This window comes from Anomaloglossus baeobatrachus, chromosome 6 (assembly GCF_048569485.1).
Source record: "Anomaloglossus baeobatrachus isolate aAnoBae1 chromosome 6, aAnoBae1.hap1, whole genome shotgun sequence".
Taxonomy (NCBI): Eukaryota; Metazoa; Chordata; class Amphibia; order Anura; family Aromobatidae; genus Anomaloglossus; species Anomaloglossus baeobatrachus.
The window spans coordinates 541,030,830-541,047,428 of NC_134358.1; the positions used below are offsets into that span (position 1 = coordinate 541,030,830).

The 16,599-nt window shown below is 43.3% G+C and overlaps 1 protein-coding gene across 3 annotated transcripts in view; it reads left to right on the top strand.

The window, feature by feature from the left end:
- ABCB1 (ATP binding cassette subfamily B member 1) overlaps nt 1-16,599 on the top strand; it is a 149,192-nt gene that overhangs the window by 81,950 nt on the left and 50,643 nt on the right. For 2 of the 3 annotated variants that reach the window (XM_075315614.1, XM_075315613.1), the window contains exons 6-15: nt 1,215-1,406; nt 5,855-6,026; nt 6,121-6,245; nt 6,344-6,515; nt 12,201-12,314; nt 14,478-14,588; nt 14,803-14,928; nt 15,005-15,208; nt 15,459-15,629; nt 15,979-16,140. In XM_075315614.1, coding sequence (XP_075171729.1) covers nt 1,215-1,406; nt 5,855-6,026; nt 6,121-6,245; nt 6,344-6,515; nt 12,201-12,314; nt 14,478-14,588; nt 14,803-14,928; nt 15,005-15,208; nt 15,459-15,629; nt 15,979-16,140 — 1,549 coding nt within the window. Of the gene's footprint in view, nt 1-1,214; nt 1,407-5,854; nt 6,027-6,120; nt 6,246-6,343; nt 6,516-12,200; nt 12,315-14,477; nt 14,589-14,802; nt 14,929-15,004; nt 15,209-15,458; nt 15,639-15,978; nt 16,141-16,599 lie in introns of those variants that run through there. The other variant, XM_075315615.1, reaches the window with a different exon arrangement.

Consider the following 16,599-nt stretch of genomic DNA (forward strand, 5'->3'; position numbering starts at 1 on the left):
TCAAATTTGGACTTACGAGACCAAAGCACAGATTTCCACTGGTCTAATGTCCATTCCTTGTGTTCTTTAGACCAAACAAGTCTCTTCTGCTTGTTGCCTGTCCTTAGCAGTGGTTTCCTAGCAGCTATTTTACTATGAAGGCCTGCTGCACAAAGTCTCCTCTTAATAGTTATTCTAGAGGTGAGAAGGTGTGTCCAAACTTTTGGTCTGTACTGTATACCCGTGTTTTGAAAAAAATAATAGAGGGTCTTATATTATTCGTACATGGAAAGATGGGCTAGGGCTTATTTTCAGGGGGGGATATCTTATTTTTTACATTGCCAACAATCCATATTTATTTCGAACAAAAAAAAAATCAACATTTATTCATTTATAATCAAAGCACATTCTGGAATAACAACATAACTCTCCTAACACATGTGGAGATATATATATATATATATATATATATATATATATATATATATATATATATATATATATATATATATATATATATATATATATATATATATATATATATATATATATATATATATATATATATATATATATATATATATATACACACACACTGCACATTTATACCAGCCTGTGTCCTCTTCAGCTCTAGACTCCTGCTGTTATGAGACCTTTGGTGACATCATGAACGCAGAGAGGGGCCCTGAGAATTTGTGCAGTTTGTGTACCCCCAATGCCTGTGACTGACTGTAACTAGGGCTAATGTTTGGAGTAGGGCTTATATTTCAAGCATACTCCAAAAATCCTGTAGGGCTTAATTTCAGGGTAGGTCTTATTGTTGAGGAAACATGATATATATATATATATATATATATATATACATATATACATTTTTTTATATATACATATATATATATATATATATATATATGTCAGTAAGGAGCTATCTACGGCCACAGTGTTGCTCAGCATGTGGGATAACACAACATTTGTCATATACCGACACCTATTCTTTATTCAAGTACAGTATATGAATGTGTCATATATACAGATGTGTATGCACATTCTGCAAATGCAAATTAGTTCCCTCTCAGTGATGACATCGGTGGACTGGTAAGGTATTTTATAACACAGCCACTTTTAGAGCAGTTTATTGGAAAGTTTTATAACTTTTAGAATGCAATAACACCACCTTCATGTAACCTGAATCATTGTTGTGTATGGTATTGACCTTTTTTCCTTTCCTGATGCAGGTATTCCTATTATTATTCGGGGTTAGGGTTTGGAGTGCTTCTTGCCGGCTATATCCAGGTTGCATTTTGGACACTGTCTGCCGGTCGTCAGATCAAGAAAATAAGAAAGAATTTCTTCCATGCGGTTCTGAGGCAGGAAATCAGTTGGTTTGATGTTAATGACGCTGGAGAACTGAACACCAGGCTGACTGAGTGAGTACTCACTGTGATTGTACAGTAAGATTTTATGGACTATAATTGGAATATTCCAAAAATGTCACTTTTGAGGTTAGGGTAGTGCTTTAGTCAACCAAGGTGAATAAGTATGACAGCTATTCAAGTTACACTTTACCACATCCGAAGAGTTTTCACTAACTTTCCCCAAGATAGGACAAACCTAAATGAGAAAATAATTTGACTATTATCTAAATATCCGCCTCAATCAGATCTCTAAGGGTTACTTTACACGTTGCGACATCGCATCAGAAATATCGTCGATGTCACGTCGTTAGTGACGCACATCCGGCGCCGGTAACGACATTGCAACGTGTAAATCCTAGATGCGCCGATAAACGATCGCAAAAGCGTAGAAAATCGGTGATCTGTTTAGCGTCGGTCATTTTCATAATGTCGGGTCGACCGCAGGTACGATATTGTTCCTCGTTCCTGCAGCAGCACACATCGCTGTGTGTGAACCCGCAGGAGCGACAAACATCTCCTTACCTGCGTCCCGATGGTAATGCGGAAGGGAGAAGGTGGGCGGAATGTTATGTCCCGCTTATTTCCGCCCCTCCGCTTCTATTGGCCGACCGATTAGTGACGTCGCTGTGACATTGCTGTGACGCCAAACGCACCTGCCCCTTGAAGGAGGGATAGTTCGGCAGTCACAGCGACGTCGCCGAGCAGGTATGTTCGTGTGAAGCTGCCGTAGCGATAATGTTCGCTACGGCAGCAATCACCACATATCACATGTGCAACGGGGCGAGTGCTATCGCGCTCGGCATCGCTAGCCGATGCTAGCGATGTCGCAACGTGCAAAGTACCCCTAACACCATCTAAAAGTCGATATTGACCTTCACCATATCCTTAGCATACAGAGCAGTGCCATAACTAGAGTTCGATGGGCCTCGGTGAAAAATTTGGACCTGGCCCCCCCCATCACCGCATGTTGGCCAGATGTATGTATATGTATGTATATATTTACTGTTCTAAATCCAATAAAGACATTCGAGTTGCCCTACCCCCCATTATGTAGTAATGTCCCCCATCCTATTCTAATGTCCTCCTTCCTGGTAAATATGTGCCCCATCCTGGTAAATGTCTCCCATCCTGGTATATTTGTTCCCCATCCTGGTATATATGTTCCCCATGTTGGTATACTGCCTCCATCCTACGAAATATGTCCCTCATCCTGGTATATATGCCTGGTAAATGTCTCCCATCCTGGTATGTCCCCCATCCTACTAAATAAGTCCCCCATCCTGGTATATACTGCCCCGCTCCAGGTATATACTGTCCCCATCCTGGTATATATATTCCTCTTCTGTGCCTCTTCTGGTATATTTTGTCCCTCTCCTGGTATCCTGGTATATACTATCACCCTCCTGGGAAATGTGTTCCTCTCCTGGTCCCCTCCTGGTATATATTGTCCGCCTCCTGGTATATACTGTCCCTCTCCTAGTATATACGGTCCTTCTCCTGGTATATGTGTTGCTCTCCTGGGCCCCTCCTGGTATAAACTGTCCCCCTCCTGGTAAATACTGTGCTCACCCTCACCGGTTCCCACGTCGTGCAATGTCCACCTCTATAGCCTGCCCGCAGTGGCCGGCAGCTTTCATCAACGTCTGTGCTATGGCACGGGGACGCAGCTGAAAGCTTCCGACTTCTGTTTGGCCCAACGGGTCCCTGCACCGTGATGCATTTCAGCTGGATGTGCGGTCTTGGATGCACATCCAGTTGAAGCATGGGTTGGGGCCAGGGGCCCCCTGCACCTCCAGGCCTGGTCAGGGTTGCATTCCCTGTCACCACAATCGGTCCGCCCCTGATACAGAGCCAAACCAGATCTTGTTCCAAAATTGAAAAGGCAATCTTGGGTAAGGTTCTCATTAAACAGGCTGTCAAGTCAGCATAGGGTTACTTATAGGCCAAGTTTTGTTCCCTGGTAAAAGGTAGACAAATAGTTTCTTCATAAATGGAGCATTGCCTGGCCTATAAGGCTCCCTATGCTGACTTGGCCCCTCACACCTAAATACAATTAGATGACATACAATGGGATGAAGGAGATTGAGTTAATGGGATTGTTTGTCAGGGTCCTTCCACTAAAAGGTCAAAAAAAATCTAGTCCTTAAAGGGTTTTTTCCCTCAAACAAATTTCATTTTAAAGTTAATTGTAATCAATACCTCAAACCATGTCCCTGTAGGGTCAGACACGGCCATTACACAGTACACAGCAGGGACACATGTATAAGATTATCTCAGCACAGGAACATTATTAAACACATCCAATTGTGGAAATTATAATAATTCCAAGATCTATTGATTAAAATTAACTTTGTGGGGAAAAACCCCTTTAAAGTATGTCCGTCTGCTCTATGGCCTGTCCTTTATGAAGGTATCATATTCCTGCTAGAAGTCTGTACCGTTATCAGTATGACAGAATACAGTGAGATCTTGCTTACTGCAACTAGACTTCCGTGATATAAATTTTATTTTTTTACATATCCCCTACAAGGAGGTAATGCGGGTCAGTAACAAAAGCCAGACTCTGATACGGTAGCTGAGAATTTTTTAATTATTATTATTGTTATTTTTTTATGCTATTATGTTTTTTTATGTTCTCTCTTGTTGTTACATCTAATTGTTCTGAATTACCTTATGACCTGGTTTGTTTCTATGGAGACTTTGGAAGATATAATTATATCTTTCGTTCATTTACCCTAAAATAGATCTAATCTGTTTACAGACTAGACAGAGGAAGAGTGAAAAACAGAAACATGGACAACAGGGCATCCTCATAAAGACTTCAAACCTTCATATCTTAGAAAGATATAGAAATAAATAATAAATATAAAAATGAGAAAAATAAGTAAAAATACAATTATTAATAATAATAATAATAATAATAATAAAAGGTTTACTTTTTCTCATTTTTATATTTTTGATTATTCTTATTATTATTCTTATTAATAACAATAATAATGATGATAATAATAATGATAATTTTATTTTTACTTACTTTTCCTTTTTATATTTTGTATTATTATGATGATGTATTATGATGATTATTATTATTAATAATAATAATAATAATAATAATAATAACAATGGTGTTTTCCTATATATGATCATTGTACCTGGAGGGGGGAGATTGTGCCCAGGAGCTAATAGAGGAGCTAAAAAAACAAAAGGGTATTGCATGGATTTGGATTTGGATTGAGTTATGTGTTGGTCTTTGTCCCACGTGGCATTTGTGGGTGAGATATGGATTTTTAAAATTCAAGTAAGAGCATTACATACCACTCCTGTGGTGAACATAATGGGAGAATTAGTGGTAAGTACAATAATCATGAACAATACAAGACACAGACAGGTACAGGAGGACGGAGGACCCTGCCCGCGAGGGCTCACAGTCTACAAGGGATGGGTGAGGATACAGTAGATGAGGGTGGAGATGGATGTGCGGTGCTATGGAGGACTGCGGGTTACTGCAGGTTGTAGGCTTGTCGGAAGAGGTGGGTCTTCAAGTTCCTTTTGAAGCTTTTCAAGGTAGGAGAGAGTCTGATGTGTTGTGGCAGAGCATACCAGAGTATGGGGGAGGCACGGGAGAAATCTTAGATGCGATTGTGGGAAGAGGAGATGAGAGGGGAGTAGAGAAGGAGATCATGTGAAGATAGGAGGTTGCGTGTAGGTAAGTACCAGGAGACTAGGTCACAGATGTATAGAGGAGACAGGTTGTGGATGGCTTTGTAGGTCATGGTTAGGGTTTTGAACTGGATTTGCTGGGCAATGGGAAGCCAGTGGCGGGAATGACAGAGAGGAGAGGTCGGGGAGTAGCGGGGGGACATGTGGATTAGTCGGCATAGTTTATAATAGATTGTAGGGATGCAAGACTGTTAGAAGGGAGGCCACAGAGCAGGAGGTTGCAATAGTCCAGGCAGGAGATAATAATGGCATGCACTAGTGTTTTAGCAGCTTCATGGGAAAGGAAAGTATGAACTATCACAGGTTTTTTAATAATAATGGTTCTAACATATGGACCAAAGTGACCTTTTGCCTTGTCCAATCCTCCCCACCCCATAGCTCCAGGGCCCAGGTGCGATCTACTATACTGACACCCGGGAGGCTCAAGAGACTGAAGAAAGTATGAGCGTTCTGTGACTTGCCAGGGAGACAGAGGGCATGGTAATGGCACAACCCGCCACATTTTTGTTTTTTTAGCTCTCCACTATATTTGTTTAGGGGAGACATTGTTTTAGTTTTCATAAGGAACAATGATGGTATCACTCTCTGAGGACCCGTAGCCTTCTGCATTGGATGCCGGTATGCTATATATGCCCCTAACTCTGGGTTATACCTTGGGCAGCATTTCCATGGTATTGTTGTCTTCTCTATCATCCCTTCAACATAATAACTTGGTCTGCTCTATTTTTTTTTTCTTTCAGTGATGTCCAAAAAATCAATGAAGGCATTGGAGATAAGATCGCTATGCTGCTCCAGTCGTTAACTACTTTTTTGACCGGATTTATTATCGGCTTTGTTAAGGGTTGGAAGTTGACCCTGGTCATTTTGGCAATCAGCCCCGTGATGGGACTTTCAGCGGCTATTTGGGCAAAGGTAAAAAAAAACAAACAAAAAACACCGTTTTCTAGTTCTGCCCTATATAATGCTAATAGGCAACTTAGGTATAAATTTTATAATTTATTCGCAGATATTGTCAGCATTTACTAACAAGGAGCTGACGGCATATGCCAAAGCTGGAGCCGTGGCTGAAGAAGTCCTCTCTGCCATCAGAACGGTTATAGCCTTTGGCGGACAAGATAAGGAGATTAAAAGGTGGGTACAGCGGCTCATTTCAGACTGTTTTAGGTCAGGAATATACATGACTGTCCCAGGATCAGTGACTGACTTGTTTATCTACTTTGTGTACCTAGGTATGAAAAGAATTTAGAGGAAGCCAAAAAGATAGGGATCAGGAAAGCCATCACGGCTAACGTGTCAATAGGATTTGCGTTTTTAATGATATATGCATCCTATGCATTGGCATTCTGGTATGGTACCACCCTGATCATAGCCAAAGAATACACTATTGGGAGTGTGCTGACAGTGAGTACAGATGCTTATTAATTCTCCTTGTAAAAATAATGGTTAAAAAATAGGGATTTAGTGTGGCCACATTTTTAGAGAAAAGCTAGCATGTGAAGTATTTGTTAACATCTGGAACCACAGATGCTGTTGGGGTTTTGTCACAATGTCTGGGTGTTGGTAATTGATTTTCAGATTTTGAAAACCCATTTCCAAATCACTTATTATTATTATTATTATTATTATTATTATCATTTTAGCGCCAGTTAGTCCATGGCCCTTTATATGTGAATAGGGGCATATGTTGACAAGTACAATAACCATGAACAATACAAGGCTTAAGGCTGCTTTACACGCAGCGACATCGATAACGAGATGTCGTTGGGGTCACAGAATTCGTGACGCACATCCGGCCTCGTTAGCGACGCCGTTGCGTGTGACACGTACGAGCGACCACTAACGATCAAAATTACTCACCTAATCGTTGATCGTTGACACGTCGTTTATTTCCCACATGTCGTTGCTGGTTCAGGACGCAGGTTGTTGGTCGTTCCTGAGGCAGCACACATCGCTACGTGTGACATCCCAGGAACGACGAGCAACACCATACCTGCGTCCTCCGGCAACGAGGTGGGCGTGACTTCCATGCGGCTGCTCTCCGCCCCTCCGCTTCTATTGGACACCTGCTGTGTGACGTCACTATGACGCCGCACGAACCGCCCACTTAGAAAGGAGGCTGTTCGCCGGCCACAGCGTCGTCGCTAGGAAGGTAAGTCCGTGTGACGGGTACTAGCGATATTGTGCGCCATGGGCAGCGATTTGCCCGTGACGTACAAACGACAGGGGGCGGGTGCGATCGGCAGCGACATCGCTAGCGATGTCACTGCGTGTAAAGTGGCCTTTAGACTTTTACAGGAGGATAGAGGACCCTGCCCCTAAGGGCGCTCACAGTCTACAGGGGATGGGTGAGGATACAGTAGATGGGGGTAGAACTGGTCGTGTGTTGGTTACTACAGCTTGTAGGCTTGTCTGAAGAGGTGGGTCTTAGGTTCCTTTAGAAGGTTTCCACGGTAGGCAAGAGTCTGAAATGTTGGGGCAGAGAGTTCTACAGTCCTTAACAGAAGTTCTGTCGCTAAGGCTACTTTCACACATCCGGTTTTTGCTCTGCGGCACAATACGGCGCTCTGCAGAAAAACCGAACCGTTTTTTTTTGCCGCCGGTTGCGGTTTTTTTTTTGCATAGACTTACAATAGTGCCGTATTGTGCCGCATGGGCTTACGTTCAGTCCGGTTTTTGCCGCATGCGGCAGATTTAGCCGATGCCGCGGCCGGATGGAACGTTGCCTGCAACGTTTTTTGCTCCGGCAAAAAAAACGCATTGCGCCGCATCCGGCCGCTGCGGTGCATTTTTCAATGCATGTCTATTGACGCCGGATGCTGCGCGATGCGGAAAAAAACGCATCCGGCCGCCGCATACGGTTTCTTCCACTGCGCATGCTCAGTAGCGTGCCGCAACCGGAAAAAACGGACCGGCCGCATGTAAAAACTTATGCAAAGGATGCGGTGTTTTCACCGCATCCGTTGCATAGGTTTCACAGCCGGATTGAGCCGCACGGCTCAAACCGGATGTGTGAAAGTAGCCTTATCCATGTTATGTAAATAAAAGCTTATAACCTGGCTTTAAATTCATCCATTGGTTTCATAAATTACTCTTTTAAAAGCTGAAACCCTCCCAAATTTGGTTTAGGTTATGAAAATTAAGTTACTGCAAAGCTGAAATATTGATCATTTAATGAACACGGAAAGGTCAGATTTTGGAAACACAAAAGTTGTGTCGCCCACAGAAAGTAATGTGAAAGTCAAACAAATAATTAACTTCTAATACAAAGATATGTTGCATAACATTGGTGAATGAAGTTGTGGTGCTATTATATTAGAGCCATATTTCATATTTGGTGTGACTTCCATGAGCTTGAAAGACTGCATCCATGCGGTTCAACAATGATTTGTGACGCCCTGGCCAGACCAGGTAGTCACAAATAGGCCCCTGCATAACACTAGTCCCACATAGGTAACACCAGCCAACCATATTAAACCCTAGTCACCCCCCCCTCAGGGCTAGACAGACACACCAGGGGGCGGAGCCAGGCGGTTGGAAGACGCCCACCAAGGAGTCTAATCAGCCCGGGGCGGGAAAGTAGTCTGTCTGTTAGTGGAGGTGAATTTAAGTGGAAGCAGGCCTGTGTGTCAGGCCTGAAGGTAACTGACAGGTACCAGGGTAGGAGCCCTGGTGCCTTTGGCTAGAAGGTGGTCTCCGTCTGCAGGAGCCGGGAAGACAGATTGGTGGAATAGAGGTGGACTGGGACAGGCTTGTAGCCCGCCGGTACCGACCCGGGGAACCGACCTGAAAACCGGAGCACAATGGGGGGTACGCGGACCCTGAAGCTTGGATCACAAATGACTGGAATCAGCTAATTAACCGATTGAGGCCAGGACTAGAGGTCCTGTCCCACTCAAAGTCCCTAATAGAAGACAACAGCCCAACGAGGGGGATAAACAGACCACCGCCAAGGCTCAGAGATCCCATGGGCCAGAGTCTGCGGGCAAGGGCTCCTTAGGCCACATCCAGCCGGGAGCGGACTCCTGGAGTTGCAAGCACAGGTAGTCCACCATACAAAAAGGTGCAGGAGAAAGACAGAGACCACCAGCCGGGTGGGAGACCAGAACGCAGCCGGCTGCGGGCACCGACCACCATCATCTTGGTTTACCAGATACTCGTGTGTTCTTTAATAGTGAGTACACCAGCACCCTGTGGTCGCCCATCTCCCTGCACCAACTACCTATCGGGTCCCGGGGCCACCATCCCTGCCCACGGAGGGGTTAACAACTTGCTGCACAACATCTTCCCCAGGTGTCCCATCACAGCAGTGGTGGTGTCTAACCTCACCACACACCGTGGGTGGTGTCACGAACTCTAATAGGGCCCAGCCGTTCATATACGTCCCCAAATTCAAACCCCCCCCTTTTCATTCGGAGTGTCCGCAGAGACCCCCGGGTCCGGAGACCCTTGAGCCACCCACCGGAGAGCCCGGACCCGAGCAGCGGCAGGCTGCTGAGCACGGGGGTGGCACAGATTCATACAATTTATTGATGCAGTCATCAGGAATAGCAAAGAATGCAGTCTTACATGCCTCCCAGAGTTTATCTAGATTCTTTGGTTTTGTCTTCCAAGCTTCCTCTTTCATCCTACCCCAAACATGCTCAATGATGTTCATGTCTGGTGACTGGGCTGGCCAGTCCTTGAGCACCTTGATCTTCTTTGCCAGGAGGAACTTTGTTGTAGAGATGGATGTATGAGATGGAGCACCATCCAGCTGCAGATTTTGACCCCTATTATGATTGGGAATGTAAGAGGTAGCTAATACTTCTTGATATTTTAGGCTATTGATATTGCCTTCCGCCTTGCAAATGTTTCGCACACCCCCATACTGAATGTAACCCCAGACCATGATCTTTCCACCACCAAACTTAACTGTTTTCTGGATCCATACGGGCTCGAGTAGGTCTCCTGCAGTATTTGCGGTGGCTGTGGTGTAATTCAACTGAAGATTCATCAGAGAAATCCACCTTCTGCCACTTTTCCAGCGTTCATCCCTTTAGCAGGCTTTAGCAAATGCCACACGTTTTTTTAATTGCCTTTTGTTTAGTGCTGGCTTCTGGGCACTGATTCCACCATGGAGGCCATTTCTAGACAGAATCGTACAAACTGTTCTAGTTGACACAGGGACTTGAGATGACCAGGCCTGTTGCAGCTCTGTGGGCTGGCTTTGGATTTTCTAACCAACAATCGTTTCCCTTGAGCAATTGTCTTGCGGGGTCTGCCGGATCTGGGCTTGTCAAAAACATCTCCTGTCTCTTCAAATCTTTTTCTAATTTTTTGTACTTGACGCTGAGACACATTAAAGGTGCCAACCACCTCTGCAGTGGATCTGGTCTTCAGCCTCTTGATAATCAAGGCTTTGGTCGCAGGGTGGATTTTTGGCATGTTATCAGAGGTCAAGTTGCAGTTAAACTGAAGGTCTGGGGTGCTGGGTTTCTTTTTATACACACCCACTAATTAACCGATCATTTAGTCAGTAGAGGTGAGGATGTAAACTAGGATTTGGTGCATTATATGACAAGGCGACAAAACCTTTGTCTTGACAAAATCTAACCTTTCTGTGTTCATTAAATGATCAATATTTCAGCTTTGCAGAAACTTTATTTTCATAACCTAAACCAAATTTGGGAGGGTTTCAACTTTCAAAAGAGTAATTTATAAAACCAATGGATGAATTTAAAGTCAGGTTATAAGCTTTTATTTTCATAACATGGATAAGCAACAAAACTTCTGTCAGGGACTGTAGACCATGGGTGAGGCACAGGAGAAATCTTGTATGCGATTGTGGAAAGAGGAGGTAAGAGGAGATGAGAGAAGGAGATCTTGTGACGTTTGCAGGTTGCATTCAGGTAAATACCGTGAAATTAGGTCACAGATGTATGACAGGTTGCGGATGGCTTTGAATGTCATGGTTAGTGTTTTGAAACGGGGTCTTTGGGCAATGGAAAGCTAGAGTAGAGATTGGCAGAGAGGAGAGGCCGGGTAATTACAGGTACATTAGTTGAGCAGCAGAGTTTAGGATAGATTGTAGGGGTGCGTGAGTGTTAGAAGGGAGGCCAGGGAGCAGGAGGTTGCAGTAGTCGAGGCGGGAGATGATGAGGGCATGTACTAGTGTTTTTACCGATTCTTGGTTAAGGAATGTATGGATCTGGCAAATATTTTTGAGTTGGAGTCAGCAGGAGGTAGAAAGGGTTTGGATATGTGGCTTGAATGAGAGAGCAGAGTCGAGGAACCGGGGCGAGTGAGAAGCCATTGACTTTAATGGATAGGTCTGGTGGAATGTTAGAGTGAGATGGGGGAAAGATGATTAATTCCGTTTTTTCCATGTTCAGTATTAGAAATCAGGCAGAACAGAAGGATGAAATTGTGACATTGTTGGATTCTGGTTAGTAAGGAGGTGACATCAGGTCCAGACAGGTAGATCTGGGTATCATCGGCATAGAGGTGATACTGAAAGCCGTGGGACTCTATGAGTTGTCCCAGGCCAAAGGTGTAGATGGAGAACAGCAAGGGTCCTAGAACTGAACCTTGGGAGATACTCTACACCAGGTTTGGTTTAGGCATGGGAGTGACAGCAGTACTTCGCATTTATCAAAGCGACACTGTGATCAAGACTTATTAGGTCGAAACGTTGTTCCCTGTTGTTTTAACCCATTTTGTATGAACCACGTCCACAATTAAAGGCTTTGCATATTGAAATAAGAGTGTGCAGTGATTCTCTCCATATCCCTACCTGTGTATAATGCAGATTGGAGTTTAGCTACCATGAGCATCATTTGATCTGGAGCTCTTGACTCCTTTGAGCACATTTTGCACGGATAGTTGAATGATAAACATGTAATAGAAAATATGAAGACATGCTGCCGGGTTTAGCCAACAAATTTCTGGTGATTCCATCAGAACGACACCCTGTGATTGTCATGTTGGGACCCTTCTACAAAAAGGGATCGTCAAAATTAGACACCCCCCTTATAAATTAACTTTTAATGTATATCTATCATTATCATGACCGACTGTTGAGAAGTCTTTCTTTTATGTCTCTCTTAGGTATTCTTTGCTGTCATTATCGGAGCTTTTGCCGTTGGACAAACATCCCCCAATATTGAAGCATTTTCCAACGCCCGGGGGGCCGCATACGCAGTATTTAACATCATCGACAATGTAAGAGCATTTTTTTCTGAGACTCTTGATTTGTAGGAATCTTTACTGTTCATGATATAAGTGTATAGAACTTTTTTTGAAATATGGGTGAGGAACATGGAGAAGTCATGATTTTTTTTGGCTTCAGACCACTGATAGCGTCTATGCTGCTCTGCGATGTCGCTAGACTCACCGTGTAGGCAGCTACTGGACTTCTGTTTCTTTTGCTGCGATGTTTGTTTCATTGATTTTATGCAAATCCATGCTAATAAAAAGCCACATTTAACATTACCAGCAAAACCTATGAGATTCCAGAAATCTCATGCACACACCTGCTTTTTTTTTCCTGACTGAAATGGCAAAATGCTGTGTTTTTGAAAGAAGCAGCGGGTCAATTCTTTCAGCGTTTTTTGCAGCTTTTTTTCACCATTAAAAGCAATGAAGAATGAAAAAAAAATGCAGGTTCATGCGATTTTGCAGTGTTTTTTGTCAATAAAACTAACTTTATTTAAACATGTGCTGTATACAAATGACAAACCAAAGATGCGGCTAAAACGCAGCTAAAAAAAAAAACCACTGCAAAAAATGCAGCTTGTTTACTGCCATGAGATCAAGTTTTGTTGCCCAAAAATGTCCCATGTAAACATAGCCTTAGACTCCAATAATTCATTGCTATCCAGCGTGTCTCATTTATGCATTAGAAGATGAAAGGTCCTGCTGTCATGTCGCAAGCATAGACCTACAATGCTTCTATACCCACAAGCTTACAATGCCTGTATACCCACAGGCCTATATTGCCTATATACCCACAGGCCTATATTGCCTATATACCCACAGGCCTATATTGCCTATATACCCACATTCCTACAATACTTCCATACCCACAGGCCTACAATGCCTTCCTACCCACAGGCCTATATTGCCTATATACCCACAAGCTTACAATGCCTGTATACCCACAGGCCTATATTGCCTATATACCCACAGACCTACAATGCCTCTATACCCACAGGCCTATATTGCCTATATACCCACAAGCTTACAATGCCTGTATACCCACAGGCCTACAATGCCTCTATACCCACAGGCCTATATTGCCTATATACCCACAGGCCTATATTGCCTATATACCCACAGACCTACAATGCTTCTATACCCACAGGCCTACAATGCCTCTATACCCACAGACCTACAATGACTCTATACCCACAGGCCTATATTGCCTATAAACCCACAGGCCTATATTGCCTATATACCCACAGGCCTATATTGCCTATATACCCACAGGCCTACACTGCTTCTATAACCACAGGCCTACAATGCCTCTATACCCACAGGCCTACTATGCTTACATACCCATAGTCCTTTGATGCCTATATACCTAAGTCCAATTTTACCTCTATACTCACAGCCCTACAATGCCTATATACCCACAGACCTACAATGCCTCTATATCCACAGGCCTACATTGCCTCTATACCTACAGGCCTTCAATGCCTTTATACCCATAGGCCTTGAATGCCTCTATACCCATAGGTCTTCAATGCCTCTATATCCATAGGCCTTGAATGCCTCTATACCCATAGGTCTTCAATGCCTCTATATCCATAGGCCTTCAATGCCTCTATACCCATAGGCCTTCAATGCCTCTATACCCATAGGCCTTCAAAGCCTCTATACCCATAGGCCTTCAATGCCTCTATACCCATAGGCCTTCAATGCCTCTATACCCATAGGCCTTCAATGCCTCTATACCCATAGGCATTCAATGCCTCTATACCCATAGGCCTTCAATGCCTCTCTACCCATAGGCCTTCAAAGCCTCTCTACCCATAGGCCTTCAAAGCCTCTATACCCATAGGCCTTCAATGCCTCTATACCTATAGGCCTTCAATGCCTCTATACCCATAGGCCTTCAATGCCTCTATACCCATAGACCTACAATGCCTCTCTACCCAGAGGCCTACATTGGCTATATATGCACAGAACCTCATTGCCTTGAACCTCATATATGCACAGACCCTCATATCTTGCCTTGCTAGAAGAGTATATTATATACTCTGCCTGTTTTATTGCAGATCATCATCTCCAGGGGCCACTAATCAATTCAGGGGTCCCATAAAATCATACACTTTGTCTCTACTTTTACATACTTACACATGTTTTCTTTTTTGTTTCCTACAGAAGCCCAAAATAGACAGTTACTCCACTGCAGGGTTTAAACCTGACAAGATTAAGGGAGATATACAGTTCAGAAATGTGAAGTTCACATATCCATCCAGGCCTGACATCCAGGTTAGTAACAATACCCTAATGATGCTAATAGCAAATGCAATGTAGCTAACAACAATATGTATTTTTTTTTTTTTTTTATTTGAGCTCTGTGGAGTGGCATTATCTATTTTTACAATTTGGCGGTATTATTAATGTGTAATGTTTTGCGGTATTACCTATGTATACAGTATCTACGTACAGGTGACATATGTAACGGGAATATTTGCCATTGAAGGTTTTGAAAGGTTTGAACCTTACGGTTCCCAGCGGTCGGACAGTGGCCCTCGTGGGGAGCAGCGGTTGCGGAAAAAGTACAACGGTCCAGCTTATTCAGAGGTTCTACGACCCAGATGATGGCGTGGTAAGGAAACTTTTTATATCCTTTTGAGAATTTTCCTGCCATTCTTAGATAGATTTTCACTGCCTTCTTCTTAAAGATCACCATTGATGGACAAGATATTCGGAATCTGAACACCAGATACCTAAGAGAGATCATTGGCGTGGTGAGCCAAGAGCCAGTCCTGTTTGATACCACCATAGCTGAGAATATCCGCTATGGTCGGGAAGATGTCACCATGGAGGAAATTATACAAGCCACTAAGGAAGCCAACGCCTATAACTTCATCACGAAGCTTCCAGATGTAAGCTATACATCATTTTTATCTTTCTTATACAATCAGTCAATTAATTAATCTATTTTTGACATTGTGGGTATCTTAATATTGATACTAGTAGTTATGAATTTCCAAATAAAATGGGGTGACTCATGAGTACAGTGTCCAGTGGGAAATACGGACATCATAGAAGGGTCCTTGAACTGCTGTGAGACCATTGTCCCAGGACATACATGATATAGATGCTTTATTGACCATGTTTTTTGTGAATTTGCAGAAATTTGAGACTCTTGTGGGAGAGAGAGGAACTCAGCTCAGTGGAGGCCAGAAACAAAGAATTGCGATTGCCAGGGCCCTGGTTCGCAACCCCAAAATTCTTCTTCTTGATGAAGCCACATCTGCTCTGGACACCGAGAGTGAATCTGTTGTCCAGGCAGCTCTGGATAAGGTAAAGTGATTGGCATTTTTTTTTTGGCTTTAATGACCAAGCTATTATTTTTTTTAATTCAGTCTAAGAACCCCAAAAAAGTTTACCAAAATTTTTCCAAACTTTTTCTTGTGAAGCCTTTGTTCATCCCTCAATCACTATGACCCAGTGATATTTCGATATGGCATTAGGTCCGTTAACAGCTTCTAGGTCAAGGTTTATTAGTGGTTGTTTTGGGTTCAAGTCATTTGGCTCATTCATCCTATGTCATAGAGGCACAACACCTACATTTCCAATCTACATTATACTCTGGGGTGCTAACCATTCAGTAGGACAGCCTCTAAGTTCTCTACTATTAATTTTTCCATAGGCTAGAGAAGGACGAACCACTATTGTCATTGCCCACCGATTGTCAACGATCCGGAATGCCGATACTATTGCTGGATTTAATGAAGGTGTCATAACTGAAGAAGGACCTCATGGAGAACTCATGAAAAAGGAAGGAATTTACTATAAGCTGGTCACTATGCAGGTTAGTTTATTATAGAAAAAAAACTATATCTGCAGAATATATTTATATGGAACCTGTCACCAGATTTGGTGACTATAAGCTGCGGCCACCACCACTGGGCTCTTATATACATTATTCTACCATGCTGTATATAAGAGCCCAGGCCGCTGTGTAGAATGTAAAAATCACTTTATAATACTCACCTAAATGGTTGGTTCGGTGCAGAATGGTCAGATGGGTGTCTACGTTCTCCGGGTGCGGCGCCTCCTCTTTCGGCCATCTTTGCCCTCCTTCTTCTGAAGCCTTTAAGCATGGTAGCGCTCGCTCATCACTAGTTACGAGTACAGAGTACCCGAACATGGTAGTGCTCACTCATCACTAGTTATGGGTACTGAGCACCCGAGCATAGTAGTGCCCGCTCATCACTAGTTACGAGTACAGAGCACCCAAGCATGGTAGTGCCCACTCATCACTAGATAT